At 36.1% G+C, this 21,629-nt stretch overlaps 1 protein-coding gene across 1 annotated transcript in view; it reads left to right on the top strand.

Moving 5' to 3' along the window:
- The first annotated feature begins 56 nt into the window (after positions 1-56).
- LOC136800358 (putative leucine-rich repeat-containing protein DDB_G0290503) overlaps positions 57-21,629 on the top strand; it is a 58,423-nt gene continuing 36,850 nt past the window's right edge. Inside the window, exon 1 of the mRNA XM_067056991.1 lies at positions 57-357. Coding sequence (XP_066913092.1) covers positions 238-357 — 120 coding nt within the window. The 5' untranslated portion in view covers positions 57-237. The remainder of the gene's footprint in view (positions 358-21,629) is intronic.

The raw sequence follows: 21,629 nt of genomic DNA, 5'->3' as shown, positions 1-21,629 counted from the left end.
GGCAAAGAAATCTAGTCTAGCTTCTAATCTGACTGAAGTTGATTTTTCTTCAGCCTAGTCACTAAAAATAAATAAAAAATCCCAAAATGGCGGACGGTGGCTAGACAAAAATTTACAAACTTTCACGACATTTCCTCTTTTTTGCCAAGGATTAACGTTATTTCACGAAGATTGCTTTCACAACATGATGGAAGAATTTTAATTTTGTGTATTTTATTACTTTAATCTGAAATCAATATGCATTCTTCTCGTGAAAATCAAGAAAAACTACTTGAAGTTGTTTTAGCTGGAGGACCACCATGGGGTTTCACTTTGACAGGAGGAAGTGAATTTGGATCAAAGCTCTATGTAAAAAAGGTATCAATTTATTTCTAAATTTGTTTAGCATCATACCTGATACATTAGCTATAGGAACATAACACAAAGACACAGAAAATACTTTGACTTAATGATTTCAAATAGAATTTGTTGTGTGTGTAAATCAGAGTAGTGTCAGGGTTGGTATAAAGTACCAGACGATCTCAATCGAACGGAATTGACGATCGAACCAGTCAAACCAAATCGAACGCAATCGACCAATTGAAATTCGATTGTCTGGAAAGTAAGTAAGTATATTATAGTAGTAAAAGTAGGCTGTGGCCAGTGGATTGCTAAAGTTTCAAAAATAAAGAAAAAATTCAAAATGTCTGTGACCAACTTTTTGACATGTTTCCTAGTCAAGTTGAGGGTGCTGATTCCGAATTTGAATGTTACCAACAAGCTTGTAAACCCGCAGTTTTTGCGTAATTTGCGATTTTTGGGTTTTTAGGCAAAATTATAAGCCCTAAAAATTCATGATTTTTGGGGGGTCTTCAAAATCAAAAAAGACCTACCGTCAACTGCTCTAACTTGGGACTATCTGACACAACATGGGATGGCAATTTCACCATTTCACCGAACCTTCAAAGTCATTTTATTTGAGATAATCAGTCAGGCACATCCTGGCAAATGAACGGGGTGAGCATTTGCATGGGGTATTCGTCACCCAGTGTAAATGAGATAGGACGTCTCAGGCTAAAAGCGTGAAAATGAATAAAAATGAACTTCAAACTGAAAAAGGGAAAAAAGGAAGAAAACTGGGAACTTTATTTTTTCATTAAAAGTTTCTTCAATCTTCAAAGACAAAATTGACCCATGGAAAAAAAAATTCATCTATGCAGTTCTTTGAAATGAAGCAAAATATTTCCAACCCGGTTCAATTAAACTGGGTATTCGGCGCTATTACGTCACTTTCGTTTTCGACCCCGTTCATTTGCCAATGGTCGCAAGTGAAAAATACCCTGTTCATTTACCAGGATGTGCCTGACTGATAATGAAAGGCGTATTATAAAAAATAAACGATTTCTCTTTCAATTTTACAGTAAGTCAGTGTAGACCTAAAGCTCTAAACCAGCACCTAATAACATGAAAACCAGAATATGATTCTTCAATGGGAATCAAAACTATAAAGTGCACTCACAAACATCAATTTGTCAGATCTAACAAAATTAATAACCGCACTGTCATCATTTACAATAAAACAAACGATTTTCTGTGAAGAGCCTTGTAAACATTCCAACAACTTCCATCGAAATGATCTATCACAGCTCAGTCTACCATTTTTAGCACGGTCCGAGGATTGACCCGAGAACGCTCCGCGAACTCCTGCGCGGGTGAAAAACTTCAATCTGTCAATCATTTTCTCAAGCGAAGAGTACGCGAAGCGATTCTAGCTTTACGATAGTGCCGCGGGTCATCAATGGATAGTATTCAATTATCATTATCCCTTTATTTTCATTCCTAGAACTTTTGCAAAAAAAAAGGAAAAATAGAAAAGTTGTATTTTTTACTGCTCTATTCAAATACTGAATTTGAAAGATCTTCTATGTGGCGTTTTTTTGCAAACTTCAAAAAACTGATTTTTGTCCCGCCTTTGCGGGACTTTGGCTTAAGTGCTTGAGTGCAGCATAGGGTACAAAATCCAAACTTGCATTTCCCGTAATTTTTGTGTGAAGAGTTAGGTCTACACTGTAAGTGAAAATACAGCAGATATGTAACAGTCCAATGTTTCGACCAATTGTCCCAAGTTAGAGCAGTTGATGGTATACCACTTGATAGAGCTCTTTCTTCAAACTGAGTAAAAAAAATGTATTACAGTATAATACATTTAAAGTCTCAACTTTTTTTTATCAATAGTTATGGGCGTTTATATTGTCAAAAAATGTTATAATTTTGCATAAATTATGCATATTGTGGGGAAATTCCCTGTTTTCAATTATTTTTTGACCTCAAAAATGCCCATAACTTTTCATCAAGAAAAGTTTAGACTGATGTAATCTGATGTATATAATACATTTTTTTGCTCAGTTTGAAGAGCTCTATCATGTGGTCTGGTATAGGTCTTTTTCTATTTGGAAGACACCCCAAAAATCAGCACCCTCAAATTGATACTCTCGTTTTTCGCCTTTTTTTGTCATTTTTAAAAATTGATGTTTTAGGTTATTGAACATATCTTTTGAACTAATGAAGTATATGAAATTAAAAAGTAATACACCTTATTTTAAGTTAGGCTTTCTTCTGAATGATTCCAAAATAATTTTTGAAAAATCTCTTTTCTACTGACTGCCTACAATATCAAATCAAAGAGGGTAACTTATTTGTGGCACACGAGGTAGAAGGATCTTTCAAATTGCAGTTAGTGAAAATATCTCCATTTTAAAAGCATGGTATCACAATAACAACTTTCTTTTTATTACTACGGAACCCAAACAAGTGAGAACAAGTCATTAAAACTAAAAGTCAGGACTCCGTGGTTTTGTAATTGATTTTCACAGTTTCTTGTTTCTACGTCATTTTTTAAACCTTTTAGTAGGAGAACGTGCCATCCAATAAGAAATTTTATAACACTTCAGATTTGGACTGACAATCAGTGATAAAATGAATCAGGGTTTTTAGCAAAAACAACAGGAGCAGCATGCTGTACTAGCCACATATAATTTTTTTACACACCAGTGTAGAGAATAAGCCTGTGTGTCTGTTACACAGGCTCATTTAAAAAAACGCCTTTAATCTAAAATAAATTTGTTATTCATAGAATTATATTTCACAGGTCTATCGACCTCTACGAAATGATTTAGATTTATAAAATATGTCTAATCTTCATTTGTCGTCCAGCCGTCAGAAGATATGGACAGAGGACATTCTTTTGGTCTTTGTCGTAGGTTTTCAAACTAGGCGGAGGTTTGTTCCAGGGCTTCCTCTTACATGCCAAACGAAATCGCCATTTTCTAAATTCATTTTTTTTGCCTTTTGGCACATATATCTTTAATGATTTTTCTTTCGTTGATGGTGAAGTTGTCTGTAATGCTAAAGCCACTAATTTCGTTGAATCGTTTCAGCTTATTATGCAGATTTTGAACTAACCAATCTTTTTCCTCCATACTTTTTAAGATCAACTTGATTGGACAAATTGTAGCCCTTTTCTGTTTTGTCCAATGCAATGGTGGGACAGTTTGATATCTTGGACGCCAATGTTACCTAGCACACCTTCAATATCTATTTTGTCTTATTCCTTTTGTTCCTCTTTCGTATCTACCTTTAATTCCACCATTCCATGTATAATAATGTTTTGTTTTCTTAATTCGATGTGTCTTTCTTCATTCTTATTTTCTTGTTGGTGTTCTCTCGCTGCTGATTTGAAATTATCCTTGTGTTTCTTAGTTATTTCAGCGTATGTTTTTTCTGATGTTTTTTTCTATGTATTTCATCGTTTGCTTTATTTCTTCTACATATAATCTGCTTGGTTTTTATTTCAAAGCCTGCCATCTTATTGGTTAAGATGCTTTCGATATCGTTCTTAAGGCTGCGGTTCTTGACTAGCTGGTTTTTAGCTTTTTAATGATGTCGGTCGTCCTTTTTCTCAATCTCCCTCTGCATCTTATGATACAAGTTCTCACCTATTTTACTCATTAGAGATCGTGTTATTCACATCTCTCTTTTGCAAATCTACAATGTTCTTTCCAGAATTAATAATGTTTTGACAAGTAGGAAACCAGTTTTTGCAGGGCATTGTTTTTCGTTCAAAACATGGTGATCTGACATCTATTACTTTGGTGTCCTGTCGGTCCTAAGCGTTTGAGGAAACAAACGTTTCTTGTCACTCTAAAGCAAGAGAGCAGGCTTGAAAGAGAGAAAGGGATAATTTACCTTACGCCTTTGATGACACAGGGATTTACATTGCTAAGGAAATTACACTTGATCTATGGGTATAATTATGGGTAATCAGAAGGTCTTAGTACAAATCAGTGTCCTCCAGGGTTTTTTTCCCCCCACCAAATTCTTGATTTTTTTTAATCTCCCCCCTCTTTTTTTCCCCCCTACCACTTTTAGTTTTTTAGTTTCCCCCCTCTTTTTTGCTTTCCCCCAGAAAATTCTGAAAATATCATTTTCCCCCCATATATACCCGTATAAATTTCTCAAATTTCAACCTGACACAAACGTAAAATTTTGCTGCAAAAGGAATACTAGACAAAATAGAACGAAAATTGGTTAATTTTTCAATTCTCATGATATCATGTGGATTGACCTTGGTTGCTGAGATAAAATTGAAGTGATTTCACACTTCCCCCCACCAAATTTGCCAACTATCGATGTTTTCCCCCCTCTTTTTTCCCCCCTTTCCTATTCAAATTTTCATTTCCCCCCCTCACCCATTCAAAATTGGAAAATTGGTTCCCCCCATTTATAAAGGGGGAAACTCAAACTTATTTAGACTTTTTTTCTGTTGTTTAGCTGGAAAAATTCTGTTGTCTCTGCAAAGAGATGTGCCTTGAATTTCATCCAGATTGGCAGGGAAAGCAAGTTTCAGGGCCATTTTCAACTTTGATTCAATCATAAAATTTGGAAAATGTTATATTTGTCACCACAACCCAAGTCGTTCTAAACCAAAAGGTTGCTTAAAAAATTCACAAGGGTCATCAGCAAGCAACTAAAAGTGTTTCCACCTCAAATTTAAATAAAATTTGATTCATTCTGAATCAGGTGCAAGAGACTTTCAGGGAAATTTGTGATAATCAAATTTCATTTTTTCTAAATCTATGCAAAAAAATGTTCAAATTCACTGGAAATCAGCTTACTATGCTCACTATAGATTTAACATATTCCTAGGAGTTAAATGAATTCTTTGAAACACCTTTATCTGAAACTTTGCTTCAGATATCAAGCTGAATTTTCCAGATGATTTTTTTGAAGTGTTTTCGATATTTCAAGATTGAATTATAACTTTAGAAGCTTTTAACTAACACCTAATTCAAATTTGAAAATTTATACACCAAATTTCAAGTTTGTCCATCTCCTTCACAATGAAAAAGGTATTCTGTAGAAATTTGCATTATTTCCGCTGGCCATCGAACCCTTATGCTTTTTCATGGTCCACCCAGTATATGCTAAAAAGTGGGGGTGACATATAATTACTTGGAAAAAGTTTGAAAAAGTTGTATTTTGACAGTTTCTGTAATGCTGTTTGAAAATATTTGACCACATGGTTCAACCTAGATGGTTCTTTAATAAATTATGTACTAAAATTCCAGATGTTTTTCCTTAAAATAATTTTTTGTTGCACTGTAAATTTGCTTTAAGATTGATGGGTAGAAGTCATTTGCATTTGTAACACCCTCAAAAAAGTTTCTAGAATGACAATGAATTTCAACATTATGCCAATTTCTTTTGTGGGGACTTAAAATTGAGAGCCATGTAACTATGGTACTAAAGGTAATCTTAACGGTAATCTAGTTTATACTATATGAAAAAATGCATAGATTAAGTTTGATTTGTGAACTATCCATTTTTGACAGGGCTTATTTGTAAGGAATGTTTTCTTTCATCAACCACAAAAATTTTGCTTTCAATCCACTTTTTAATTTTACTTTATTGAAAAAGGGTCGTTAAAGGGAGGATGGCTTGTCCGTTTCTTCATCGAAATTACTCAAAAGTCTCAATAATACCACTTAAAATACATTTTTGAAGTTACAAGAGACCATTTCATTATTGGGTAATTAGCCAATAAAGCGGTCATCAGTCTCTTTTATTTACATTTTGTTTATACAATTTTACTTTATAAAGTCAATACGTTTAAAGTCCTTGAGTTTGTTTACTTATCAAATGCATATGGTGAAGCTTCATATTACGCCCTCTACACATTTTTTTTATAAGAACATATTATATAAGAAAACAAGGCTTCAATGGCCATATTGTTAGGAGCAAGTTAAGAACATATAAAGGCTTTGTAGACCCTAGAACACTTAATTCAAAAAATGGTGAAAATAAGAACATACTAATAAATTTTTTAGGCTTAAAACTCAAAAAGCTAAGAACATCCAAACGTGTATCAGAAAATCATTTGATACTTTTCATTTAAAAGTCCTCTTTATAATAGGCTAGACTGAAAATATGGTATGGTAGAACTCTCAAACTTCAATCAGTCGAAAATCTTTCAAGTTTTAAATGGGTACTATCATTGCTTTATATGGAGTGTAAAGGTCTCAAAGAATACTGATCCAGAATGATTTAGAATGAAAAACATGGTATTTTTTGAATAAATCATCTTCACTTAGCCCTCATTTCTTCGTTTCCGATTCCTGTTTGATCGCTTCCCCCTAAGGTTGAGTCCCAAAAAAGTCTCAAAATTCAGGTGTCTGTTGGTTGACGTGTGCAATACACACCAAATTTTAAGATATAATGTGCTTGCAATGTTTGAATTTTTGTTATTTCGTTTGCTATAGTATTGAGAAAAACACTATTTTATTGCATGGCTGAATTAAACACAGTGTTGCATGACAGCTTCGTCTGATTTGTTTCTTGGCTCAATTTTTCTCAGTAAACTGGCAAAGTTACAAAGCCTAGCAGGCCATTGAAGAGACCTTTGAAAAACTCTTCCCCGTTCTATCAAACAATTTGTTTGCTCAAACTTTTTAATATTAAGTGGCATAGTGATTATAGTAACTTTTTTTATTAGAAAACTACTCTTTTTGTTTCATCATAAAGTAATTTTGAAGAGGCTCTATCATTTTCTAGTTTTTATTTTAATTGAAATTTTTGCCAAATTTAGTTTCAGTTCAAGTCTTGCTTTAAAAAAAGAAAAAAAAATCATTTACATTTATGAAGGTCGAGGACTTTGTTCTTTAGAACTCTCCAAACGCTCTCCACTTTCTTATAAGAAATTTTGCTGGTGCGATCCTTATTTGAAGATGTCAATCTTACTAAGACCTAGCATAAACATCGTAATCCAAAATTGATTGAAATTTGTGTGGATTTTGTTGTTAAGTGGCCCATTTTATGGTACTTGTGATTAAGTTTAATTCGAATCGAACCGTCAAAGTGGAAAGAAGAAAAAATGTGTATTCTGTTTTAAAGGGATGGTGAGATGGTTATAGACTTTTTGCGTGCAAAATCCTTTTTTTTTTATACTGAGCAAACGTTCCAAATCTTTTGACCTGTAGTTTGCAAAGTCTATTCGAAAATTTTAAGTTTACAGACTTACGTGGCTCTTCCTTGAATATTTACTTGAAAACATAGTTGAAGCAAATTGATTTAGAGGATTTTCTCTGGGCTACATGAAAATATCTCAAACCCTTTTTCTTGTAATAGAAACTTTTGATAATATGGATAATAGGAGAATTTATTTATATATATATTATATTTAAATATATTTGATCGACCTTTCTTTCTTGCAATTCCTTTTCTTTATGAAGTTGCTGATAGCCAGATGATCAATGGAAACGAGATTCAAATCTATCAAAAAAATTTGAACAACAATTTTCAGATTCAATTTGATTTGATCGGAGGACATCGAACCCGGTATTGCAATCGAACTAATTGCGTGTTACCAGAATTTCGCTTTTTCAATTGAGATTCGATTTGAATTTCTATTTTATCGATAGTGTTCTATTTAGTTCGATTAATTTGTTCGGTTGGCTTGACAACGTCCGGCATTGGCAACCAAAAATGACATGGTAGAGTATGGGAAGAAAAAAATTGCCTTACTGTATTTGCGGCAATATTGTGGTAATAACCGTTTTGATTTGAATTGCGATTCCTGCTAGAGCAAATTACCAAAGGGACTACTGTAGCAACAGAAACTTTACATGCGTATACAGCAACGGTTTTACTACCATTCTTATCATTCCCCGATATCCGATTTCCAATTTTCCGTTTCCCGATTTTACGTAACAACGCATAATTTTTTAAGTTTCTTGTCATGACATGTCATTTCTTCGTATGAAGATTTAAATCCGGTTTTGATATAACGGTTTCTATACAAAATATTTTTATTTTAAGAATATGAATTTTTAAAAGTTCATTCGTTTTCACCATCATTACATCATGAAAAATAGAATATTAGATAGTACCATTCGACTATAACTTTGTAATTTTGTAATGCATCTGTGTCCGCTTTTGGAGCAAGATGCTTCCAATAGGTATTACAGTTATTCAAACTTAATGTATGTTTATATCTTGATCTTATATGCGTATTTTGTATTATGCAAAAATTCGTTCAACAAAACTTGATAGCTTAACACTGATTCATAAATAATCATTACAAGCGAAAGGTCATCTTCTTAACCTGCGCGAATTTTTTACCATTCAGTCCTCTACATACTGAAGTTTTTTACAAGGCCTTTCTTTTGATATTGCATTCTCAACTGATATAATTCTTCATATAATCCCTAGGAAAAAACTCTATCTTTAGAAAATTGTAAACCGAACAAAGAGCGGCCCATGTGCTCGCACGGTGGCCTGCGAACTTGTATAGCATTGTTATTATTATTATTATTATTATTATTAACATTTTTGCTATCAGAGCCTTATGTTCTTATATAGTTTGTTCTTATAAAATAATCGTGTATGCTTGTTATAAACTTCATCCAGGGTTCTCTATATGTAAATCAGGTTTCGAGACGTGTGTAGGTTGGCGTGAATAAGCTCTTTTTTTACAGGAGCCATAGTCGTTAGCATATAACCGTTATGATTTGATATATGCGTGAGTGGATGGTTCTCTTGTCATCAACTTCACTTTGTTTTTTTATGTTACATAACGTGATACAGGTGACCTATCGAATTTTTAAAGTTACTCAATCTGGTTGAAATGAAAAATTTTACAACTGGAAGATTTTGGTTACAAATTCAGGGGTTTTGCTTTGTTTTTGGTAGGCTGGCGAATAAAAAATTAACTCTGGCGATTTCTAGATTCTAGACCGGCGAGTTCTTAGCAAGCGCAGTGTATTGATTAGGGTAAATATGTAGGGGCAATATTGAGGCGGCAAACCGAACTTTTCGAACGGCGAATTGTATTTTTTTTCGTGCCTTGGACCGGCAAAAATCGCCTTTCGCTGGGCCTAAATAAGACCCCTGCAAATGATTGGTTTATTTTTTATTTATAAGTTTTTGCCCTCTGTCGGATAGAGTTATTGCCTTATGGCTTATCATTCCAATATTGAATACCGTCTAGATAAATAGATTTCAAATTGAAATATCATCAAAATGATCTAGATCTGTTTAGCTTTTAGAATAGGGGAATTAGGTTTTCAGTCATTTTAGACAAACTGCTATTGCTCAATTCGATTGTTTAGAATATTATGAATTCTTGGCGCACTTAAGACCTAATTTAGATAACCAATTTTCTGTCCTCACTCTGTTCGGCGTAAGTCTAAGAGACAGCAGAAGATTGAGGGCAAAATATGGCAATTTCAAATTTTTACTTGCAAAATATCAAATTTACTTTTTACAGTTGATTATCTGCCGACTTCTGTTGAGTGAAATGTAGGTAAAAGGTCTACCGCTCTAAACTATAATAGAGCTTAGGTAGGGCTGAGGAGCAAGTCTAAGGAATCTGCGACATCATCCTGACATTTGGGGGTGGAGGTTCCACCCAAAAAATTGCAAACGAAAGCTGGGAGCTAAAATACAGCCAAATATCTGGGGGGGACCTGATATGTTTGGGGGGCTGGAATTTAACAATGGTAAGGCTGACGGCTGACTATTTTTTCTATTATTTTTCTTTTTATCACCACATTTCTATCCAAAAACCTTTCAATTTACAGTCTATTGATTCTGTTTGTTTTCACTTGTGTCTACCATCTTGAATTAACCATTATAGTCAATAGAAAAGAAATGTGATTTTCCTAAAAACAATATTAAACCAACAAATATTTTATATTTATATTTTTATATGGCACTGAAGCGCGTGTGCCTGACAATTATAGAGGCAACACTGGGTATGATTCGTCGAAAATCGTTTTCACTAGAAACTACAAAAAAACACTAAAAATGGAGCAAGTAATTCTGAGCAAAAAGTTTTAAATACAACTTTCTTTGCAAAGTAAACGAATCTCAGATTTTGCATATTGTCCAATCACCATTTTATCATGTTTCGTCAATTCTATTTAAACTTTTTTCGTAAGATAGTGTGAACTATTTTACATGGTGTTCAATTTTGTTGTTTGTGAATTTTAAGTAGATAAGAGCTGTATTGGAGATTAACAAGTACTGCGTCTGTCTGTGTCTTTGAGCACGACATAATGCTTAGTTTTTTTTCTCGATTTTCGTGGTATTCAATGTTGCTTCAATCGGACAAATCTAGTTACATTTTTCTTGATCGTTTTGTTTGCTTTCGCTTTGTACAGTTGACTCTCGTTAATTCGAACTCGAAAGTGGAATCTTATTTTTTTGAATAACAGAGAGATTCGAATTGTAGAGAGTATTTTAAGAGGGTTTCTCCCTTACGGGAACTGAATAAGTTCGAGTTATAAAAAGATTTGAATAATAGAAGTTCGAATTAGAGAGAGTCGACTGTACTTACGAAAAGCAGCGACCTGTAAACTTGAAACTAATTTTCAACCGTTATCTAGAACGGGAGTCTTTCTCGAATTCGTGTGTAATATAGGTGTTCTGATAATATGATAATTGTAACGGGACAATAGTATGTATACCGAGTTTATCGTTCTACATCTGCAATTTGAGCTTTACTAAGCTCATTTGTCGTTAATCGATACTTCGATTATCAGCCGGATTGAGAATGACATGTGAGTGAAGGTAGAGAGTCATATTTCACATAATCACCATATTTCCCTAAACATCCTGCCTAGAAGAACTTGGGATTCGAACACATTCGAACACACTCTCTACCTTCACTCGGGACAATGATAGTTATTACAATTTGTTTATAGTTAGACCATTAGACGTCTAACTTGCTCTATGTAGACTACACGTTTTTTTTAAGAACATCCGTAGTTTTAGAAGCCTTGGGATGTGCTTAAGTTTTTCAGTTTTAAGCCTAAAAATGTTCTTAACATGTATAATTTTCACCATTTTGTGAGTATTTTTGTCAATTTTCCTTAAAAGCCCTAAAACTTGTTCTTAACATTTTGGACATCAAAGCCTATGTTCTTACATAGTTTGTTCGTATAAAAAAAACGTGCATCCGTTTTATTTGGTTGAGTATTACCGTGAGTAATCTATCCACAGCTTTTGATAAAGGAAACCGCAGGTTGTACCTTTTTATTTGGTTTGTAATTAAATTGCAACATAGATAATTGAATATCATTACATTTGAAAATGAGAATAAAAAAAGAGGAAAGCTCTCCAGGCAGGAAATAGATGAGATATTTCATACCAAACCGTTCTTTAAATAATTATTTTCAGATTTACATTATAGTTTATGTTTGACACTAAAGACACTTTGAAATGTGACCGCAAGTCAACATGGCTAAAAAATTTTGTTTCTGGGTTGACACATCACACCTGTGTTTGTCAGTTGGGTTAACTTTAGCGGAAATGGTAAACTATTTTTATTACCCTTTTTTGCTTATTTAGTCTTCATCAATCACTATGCAATGAGTAACATGCTATTCATTCAAAAAAGATTTTATAAATGTAATGTACACGTTTTCTTATAAGAACAAACTATATTAGAACAAAAAACTACGCTGGCCAAAAATGTTAAGAACAAGTTAAGAACATTTTAAGGCTTTGTGGACTCAAAAAACACCCAATTATTTAGGAAAATGGTCAAAAATATTCACAAAATGGTCAAAATAAGAACATGTCAAGAACATTTTTAGGCTTAAAACCGAAAAAGTTAAGAATATCCGAAGGCTTCAAAAAATTTGGATATTCTTATAAAAAAAGTGTAATGTTATACTTGTTGCTCACCATAGTTAATTGGTCAAGCATCGGGCTTTTCATTACATCACCATGTCGCTTACCGCTTGGTGCTGTATGTCCGTTTTTTGAAGAAGCAGCACTTTTTCAATTCAAGTTTATTTTGGAAGAAACGGCACCTTGTAACAATCATCGAACAAACATTTGACTACAGTATTGTTTATGTCGCTTGGCTTTCATGTTGTTTTGGTTTCTTGCTAATCTTTTTCAACTCCAAGTAGTTTCTTAATATTTGAGTTTTTACTGTTTGGCTTTCAAAGCAAATTTTGACAAGTAATATAGCTACTAGTCTAGAAGCAGAGGGGTTGAAATTGACACATGTGTATACTATACAAGCTTCATTATCAAATTATGCTTTTTGTAATTTTTCAACTTAACTTTGCTGTAATGGCATTTTCGTTGTTATGCCTGTCAATATTTCATTCCATTAGCCAATCAGTGAACACGACGACGTGATTTTATGTGACAGAGAAAAAACGGAGAACTTTTGATCCTTTCTAAAAACAATGAAAGAATGAAAATTTCCAATTTGTTGTATTACCCTCTCTATCTATTGTTGGATGACAAAAATCTAGACGCTACTTCTTTTCTTATCGCTCCATAAGGTAATTAGTTTTTAATCATCAATTATAATAGTCATTAAAAAGTCACTTGTACACATAATCAAAAAGAGTGTATCGAATAAAATTTTGTTTTTATAATCATTGAATCGGCATTTTAAGAAAAAAACTTACAGCCGTCCTCTGATAAGAGGAAATAGCAGTCCATTGTTTGTATTGTGTGGAGAACAATGATGTCTATTGTTTGTTCTATTGTTCTACGTTATTTTCTAAGAAAAGTATTCTGTCATCATCAGTAGAGAATGTTGTTAGTCTGTCTACTTATGTCATTCATCTTAAATTACGAAAAATTTGTGTCGGGATTTTTTTGTGGTGTACGAAATGAGTGTCATGTTTCATTTATTTTAATATCAACAAAATTGGTTAAAAAAGACTGATTTTCTTTGGTTTTTTGTTGCATTGCCAATATTCATAATTTGATAATTAAAAATCTTATCTTAGTTTGTGTGTTAGAATTTGTTAGTACTACTTATAAAATGAAGATGAAAAAGGAAGCAGAATAGTAAGTTATATTTATAGTACAAAGGTCCTTTTATATTAAAGCCTTCTGAGTTCATTTATGTAGAATTCTAACAAGAGAAAGTTATAGGCTCTTGAAGGTAATTTGTTAGAGTATGGTAAAACCTTTGAGCTTATAATTTTCGATATGATTATTCTGTGTAAAAAGTAGCATAATTTTTCTAGCCTTTTCTTCTGTGTTCTTCACGTTTCAAAGTAATATTGGGGAGGGGGCTGAAGTTTAGGGGGGATTTTGAAAATTTGAGCTCTAGATTGTTGAAAATGCACTCAAAATAAAATGCTTTCGAGTAAAAACAACATAGAATTTTTGTCCTACATTTCCAATGAGCATTTTTTGGGTTTTTACATTTCCAGAAGCTTGTTTTGGGCCTGAGATACAAAAGTGCTCGATACATCGGTTTTTCAATTCAGCAAGTCAGTCACTTGGGAATGTATTAAATTTACTTCATTGTATAGACGATTGATTTTGTTCAAGTCTCGATCCAGCTCCTTTAAAGTGTCTACTGATACTTTGTAGTTCCTTGCATGAAATAAGCACGCACCAAAAGACAATATTGCGCTAACATACATACATACATAAATCATCCACTTGAAAGTGATGACATGACCATGTCTTTCCATCTGACCCTGTTGTGCGCCAAACGAACCATCTCGCCTTTGTCAAGTCCAGTGTCTTGTTCTAAGACTTTGAGTAGTGTCTTGTGTGGACGACCTCTCTTCTTTGTTAAGAATGTTGGCTGCCAAAGGAGAAGTTTAGATGCCGGCTCATTTCCTCTGATGACGTGACCTGCTAACTGCAATCTTCTTTTCTGGATAAGACTGCTCAATCGGTGCAGCTTGCCGTACAACACTTTGTTAGTAATGTGGACATTAGACTGGATATTTTTTACTTTTCTCAGCATTCTCGTATACGCTCCGTCTAGTTTCTTTGTCAGAGTAGACGTTAGTGACCATGATTCACAGGAGTATAGGAGGGTGGACTCGACAGCTGACTTGAAGAGTTGCACTTTTATACTGAGTGAAGCTTCTGATTTCCAGATTTTCTCAAGTGAATTAAGTGCCGACCAAGCTTGGGCAAGTCTTATCTCTATGTCATGGTTAGAGTTTGTGTAAGCTCCGAGGTATTTGAAATCGTCAACCTTTTCCAGGGCGATACCATTAACAGATTGGATGCCATCGCTTGTTGTAGGGTTGATGTGCATATATTTGGTTTTCTTAGCGTTGAGAAAGAGACCGATAGATTGAGTTGATATCTCTAGCTTGTGTAGGAGGTTTTCAGCTTCGACTACTGTTTCATTTAGAAGAGATATATCGTCTGCAAAGTCAAGATCTGCTAATTTCTCAGTAAGATGTCGTCTACTTCTGCTGCGTTTTTCAATAGTGAATCCATCTTCAGAAGTAATGGCTGTCCTCAGAGCATAATCGAGCACAATAATAAAAAGGTAAGGTGCTAATGGATCACCTTGAAGCACACCAGTTACGACATCAAAGAATTCGGTTTCTCCTTCAGATGTCATTACATATGCTCTGTTGTTGGTATACGTAATCTGGATTGCGTTAACAAGCTTATCTGGAGGATTTTGAACATTGACTCTCTGTTAACACTATCAAACGCCTTTTTAAAGTCGATGAATGTTAATACAGCTTCAACTTTATGGTTGTTGACTTCTTCTACAAGGCGCCGAAGGGCAAGAACTTGTGATGATGTCGATCGGGACGGACGAAAACCATTTTGATTGAAACGAAGCTTTTGATCAATCTCAGGGCGAATTCTGTTTAATATTAGTCTGTTGTAGAGTTTGGCAGCAACTTGAGTTAGACTAATACCGCGATAGTTGTCAACTTTGGTTAAATCAACCTTTTTGGGCACAGGTACAATACAGGATAGGCCCCATTCATCTGGGCGCTCATCGTTTAGGGTTGCATTGCAGAAGTGTAGAAGAACGGTACTGAGAGAATCAAGTTTCCAGAATTCCAGAGGTAAACCATCAAGTCCAGCAGCTTTTCCGTTTCTCATCTGTTTAAGTGCCTTGTTGACTTCCTCAAGAGTAAAATCATCAATATTGATTTCCTCGTTCAATTGGAACACTGGATCAATTTCATTGGCCTCACCATTTACGTTTTTAGGAATATTGTTTAGAAGGGTTTCAAAATGATCTTTCCACGACTTTTTTGGGTCGTCACTTTTGATAGAGATAGATGCTGCTTTTTTCTTCCCGCTTAACTCCTTGACAAGTTTCCAAGCATTTCTTAGACCATCAGTATTCTGATTTGTTTGCCTGGTTGAGTAATATGAGTTATCCTTCTTTCTTCTTCTCTGACATAAACGTTTTTCAGATTGGTCTGGTTCCTCTGAAGGTCGGTAATTTTGGACTGTAAGACCTGTCTGCGTGCGTTTGTTATTGATATGGGTTCACTGTCCTTGGTCTTTTTCTTGACTGGTAGGTGGTTCATACAAGCAGCCATACCAATTTCTGAGAAGTGCTTATAATCTTTTGTGGTACAGATACTAAATACTCCTAGTAATTTAGTGGAATCTGTTAACAAATCCCATGTGTTGTATAACTGATAGAACTGATCGGTAGCATTCACAACGCATGTAGCACCGTCCATCAAACTGGAATCCTTGACTGAGCAAACTTCTCCAAGCGTTTTTGATTTTAAAGAGCTGGAAGACTGATGTCAGCATTGAAACACGAAATAGCTCATCAGCCATGGCATTTGCTTGTTCTGTTCTATATTTGTCCAAAACACGTTATCTTACTTACTCTTGTCAGTTTGATCTTGTACTTCTTTCCAAACCTTCTCATAAATTGTTTCCGTCCCTCTGTGGAATTATCGGACACAGGTGTTCGTAACGTTATGAATTGAATGTATGTTCAAACTGAAAAATAAATTTGATACAAATTGATCTAAGTTGATAAATTACAAATTTGATTGAAAAACTTACTTTAGAAAATTTGAGTTGACAAAGCCTTGATATAAAATAAAGTTTAGAAAATATTAGCTTACCAGCCTGCCAAATGTGAATTGATATGTGAAAATAATTCCAAATGGTTCAATGTAAATGTATATGTAAATGTTCAAAATGAATGTTGAAAACTTGATTGACAAATTTGTTCACTGAGTTCTTGAAAACATTCTGGTCTCTTCATACCACACTCACGCCTTATGATATGTGATTGAATGAGAGTGCAAAAAGCTGAAAAGTGAGATCTGATATGCGAGCTCTCGAATGCTCACGGGAGAAATTAATTGATAAATATAAAAAACTAATTGACAAATGACGTCATAATGACCTATGCGTATATTAAATTTTTTTTCTAATTGCTTTTCTAATAAATAAATAATATCTTTTGCACGTTCGTGCTACATTCCCCCAACGTGGAAAAGTGAAATGTCCATCCAGATACAGTTCAGTTCTTGAACATTTTATTGAGTTCTTGCAAAATGTCCATTTCATCAACATGATGAATTACAACCAAATCTCTAACACATCTGGTAGTTTTACGTTTTGCAGTTTCATTTGAATTGACATACTCAACATCAACTTTACGAATTTTACCATCTTTACTAACATGAACAGTTTTTATTCTTCCAAGATGATATGTCTTGGCAATGGAAGAATCATTCTTAAGGAAAAGGACAATGTCACCCTTTTTCAAGTGCTTGTCGTTCTTAAACCACTTTGGTTGTGAAATAAGCTTTGGAACATGTGAGATCAACCAATTTTCAAACCACGTGTTGAAGATGTCGATATTCGTTTGGATGATCTTGTTGAATGTTGATGGAACGTTGACTGGACCAATGGGACCTCTCTCGTTGTTGCGTCCAAGAAGAACTCTGTTGGGTGTAACAAGGTCCATGCTTTCGAAATCAGATGTGATGGAACCAAGTGCGAGAGGCATGTTATTGAGACTGTTCGAAATCTCTGATGCCACCGTTTCCCATTGAAGGATTGATAGTCGTGATTGAGAAATCGTCCTCTCGATCGATCTTGAAATCTCCTTGATTTTGCGTTCAACCTTTCCTTGGTAGTTGTGTGCACCAACTGGACTGATGTCGAATTCAATGGAGTAGTTGCGATGAAGCCTGGCTCGTAAGTCGTGGAAGTCGATTTTGACGTCTTCACATCCTTTGATGAGTTGGCTACCAGAGTCGATGAAGAGCTTCTGAGGATAACCATGGTGAGATGCAAATCGTACGAACGCTTGGATGAAGGCGACAGTGCTGTAGTCGTCCATGATCTTGATTGATGTAGCTGAAGTGGTCATGCAGCAGAAGACCGTCAACCAAAGCTTGATTGTTGATCGTCTGTGGTGATTGCAGTATGCCTTTACAGGCCCTGCAAGATCAATCTGAGAATAATAAAATGCAGGGGCAATTGTTAATTGAGGAGACGAGAGCTTGCCCATTTCAATGCTCACAGTCTTCTTCTCGATGTACCGACATCGAGTACAGTTTCGTTTGATACGTTTGACAATTTCACGTCCTTCAAGAACGTAAGCTCTCTTAAGGACAAAACGTAGAATTGATTCGTTACCACTGTGTTTCACTGTTTCGTCATAACAGTGAACCTCGTTGATGATGCTGTATGCTAAAGGCGAGTGTTTGTCGACGAGTGGAACGAAGAAGCTTGTTGATTGCAAGTCGTGCATTGATGATGCCATTGGAGTGACGATGTTGATGGCTTCTGTTGGTAGAAACCGTCCTGAGTAGTAGAGGATGCCACTGACTTCTTGGCTGATTTTGTTGTAGACAGATGGCTTGTTGAAATGTTTGACCTCCATCGTTGCTTTGCGAAAGAAATAATCTTCCGCTTGCTTGATGTCGTCTTTGGATGGACTGTTGCTTGATTGATCTAACTTTGCTGTGGCTGACCTCGTCTTTTTCTTGTTGTTTCTCATCCATCTCATCTTCCTGATGCTCTTGATAACTATTGCTAAAACTCTAACAACAGTTTTGAATCGAAATTTGTTTGGATCAATTAAATAATCCGAGAAGGTGTATCTTGCTTTTACTTCCGATGGAACAACAAAGTTGACGTTGCATGTAACATCAAGAGGTGCCTTTAAGTCTATTGACTTTAATGCCTGTGTTTCTTTGTGAAACTCTTGAAGATCTTTAGAGGTAAGAATAATTTCGCTTACCTTTTTAACAGGAAACTTGGATTCATCTTGGTGCATCCAGTCTTGGCCGACGAACCATTCTGAGTTTGGCTGGACCTCTGATAACTGGACACCTCTCCTTGTTGCTAAGTCAGCCATCATTTGATTGGAGTCGATGAATCGCCAGTCTTCGATGTTTGTGAGTCGATGGACTTCGATTACTCTGTTTCGAACCCACTGCTTGAGTTGAAGCTCAGTGTTTGATATCCAATGAAGCACGATGGTGTTGTCTGATTTTCAAGCATCCCTTGTGATGTTGTTGGAATGCTCTCTTGACAACTTCACAAGTGTGTACGTTTATCAATGCTGCAAACATCTCTGCTCGAGGTTGTGTTGATGGTTGAGGAACGAGTTTTGATCGTGCGAATACAAGTTGTGACGAATACGTACCATTTCTCCTTTGAATACGAGTGTAGATGGCAGCACAAGCTAGTGATGGGCTTGCATCGCCGAAGTCGAGGGTTGAGATGTCGAGATTGAGTGCATCTTCAGGAATGATTGTGCGGTGAAATTTGATGTCCTTGATTTCTTGGATCATGTCGAAGTGGGATGTCCATAGTGAGCGAAGTGAGTCTGGAAGGACGTCATCCCATTGAAGTTTGTGATTGACTAGTTCATGCTGATCGAGTTTGAGACCAGCAGTGATTGGAGTCATCTTTCCAGTTGGGTCGAAGATTTCAGATACTTTGGAAACGCAGTGTCTTCTTGTGAGTCGAGATGGAATTGTACCTGATGATTCTGTCGGTTTCTTCCCCCTTTGCTTTCGAGCAAAATTCATTTCGGAGATGTCAAGTGATAGTTTGTCGATCTTTGGGTACCAGACCATTCCCCAACAGAAATAGACTTGCCATCATGTGAGAGAGCTTCATGTGGGTCACTGCCACTGAAGGTAAATCCTTTGAGTCGAAACCCACCTTTGTTGACGACGATTTCTAGGCTGTCGGCGGTTTCCATGGCTTCCTGTAATGAATCTTCACCTGAAATGCAGTCGTCGACGTAAACGTCCTTGTTGACAACTTCGTTGACGCGAGGGTACTTGTCCTTTGAGTGGTCAGCTGTCTTTCGTAGGGCAAGTTCAGCCTGGTTTCCACTTGACTTTACCCCATAGATCAAGGTTTTGATGATCTTCTCTTGAGGTGGTTGGTTTGGATTGAGATCGGTTGACCACAAATACCTCTGGAGGCACCAATGGTCTTCGTTCAATTTAACCGTATTATACATTTTACTTACATCTGTATGATAACCAATGCGTCTGATACTCCAACGGATGAGGATTTCGATCATCTTATTCATGTTGTTGCGACCCTTGGCACAGATGTTGTTGAGGCTATATCCACTGCTAGTAGGCTGGGAGGCGTCAAACACTACTCGACAGGGTGTTGAGATGGAATTGGTCTTCCAAACTGCCCTCCATGGAATGAAGTTCTGGACTTGGTTGTTACATAATTTGATTTGTTGTTCGTTAGATAGATTTTTGACAAAATCGACATGTCCTAAGTCGTGGAGCTTTTGCTCGGAGGCGATGACGTCATTCTTGTCGATTGGAAATTTTGACAACTTCTTCACTTGTTGCTCGTAGACTTTGAGTGCTTTCCATCGATTGGGATTGAGTTTGACTGTCGGGTCGTGTAACAAAGGAAGAGATGCGATGGTCTGATGCTTTTCGAAGTCGACTTTGACGGATTGATCGATAAGATTTTGTTCGACTTCCTCTTGGATGCTTATGGATTCGATGGTTTCATGATTTTTGCAATCTTTGCACGATCGACATTTGATGCAACGATAACTCACTTCGGAACCGGCAGATTCGACCTCGTGGAATCTCTTCTCTGCCTTGGAGACGAAGATTTGATCATTGTGGACGTGGTAGGTGTCTATCACCGAGTCTTTAAAGCCGAATAATGATACATCTGGGTTGATTCGATAGCCAGCTTGATACGCTCTGAGCTGACTGGAGATGAAGCTTGTTCGATTTGTGATACCAACGTGGGCAGCAATTTGATTGAAGACACGATGTGGACCACCGATTACACCACGAGATCCATCACTGTTTTTGAAGAATGAACGATAGATTGTTAAACCTGATGGAAGTTGGAAGATTATCTCTGGGTGGTAACGTAGATACTTGATTCCGATGATAAAATCGACATCACCTCCAATGGATCTTGGAAGTTTTGGTAGTAAGCTGGCGTCTTGGTTGGTTTTTCTAAATTCGTCTTGGATATCTTTTTCGACTTCTTCCAATTGATGAGTTGGGAAGGTAGCTGTTAGTCGTTCCAAGCAGACGCCAGTGAATGATGCAACGGTTTGGTTGTCGAACGTTGGGATGGATACGGTATACATACCATGAGGAGATTCAGTAGTGCTGTCACCGATTCCACCAAGTTGAATTGGACCAGCGTATTCTTGTGTACAGTTGCTTGGGGGTAGTCGTTGGATGGCGTTGAATTTTGAGACGAAGTCACTACATCCTGAATCGTAGAAGAGCAGGAATTGTTGGTTGTTGATTGTGATCGTTTGAAGTTGATAGATGGCATTGTCATTGTTGGTGGACGAATGGTGGCCTTCTTGTCGATTGAAGTGAAGTCCCATGTCTTTGACGAATGGTGGAAGCTGTTCTCGCTTTCTCAAGAGCATATCCTTGTATTGAGTGAGAAGTTGGTCGTTTTCATGCTTGTGATCCTCACATACGAGTACGTGCTTTCTGGTTGGGTACCTGCTATTGTTGTGAACTGGATTTTGACATGTAAAATTTCGTTGACAACGACCTTCCTTATGCTTGGGATGGGACAAAGACGCTCCAGGAAACAAACATTGGTAGCAAAGTCCTTTAGCCTTTAACTCGTTGAATCTTTCACGGGGGTGAGATTGACAAATTTTTCACAAACGAAGTACTGGATGAGTCTAGAACCTCCTGGGCCACTTGTAACGACGTGGTCGGTGGCACCACAGATATAACATAAATTTGGATCTCTTACCCCTCCTCCTGAGTGGTGTCCACTTTGACGATTTTTAGGTGGATCATTCTTGGGTTGGTCGTTCTTTTGATCGTCAGTTCGATTCTTGATCAACACTTTTCCTTGGGTGA

The sequence above is a fragment of the Clytia hemisphaerica genome, unplaced genomic scaffold (assembly GCF_902728285.1).
Source record: "Clytia hemisphaerica strain Z4C2 unplaced genomic scaffold, Clytia hemisphaerica genome assembly, whole genome shotgun sequence".
NCBI lineage: Eukaryota > Metazoa > Cnidaria > Hydrozoa > Leptothecata > Clytiidae > Clytia > Clytia hemisphaerica.
This window is presented reverse-complemented; position numbering and strand designations above follow the sequence as displayed.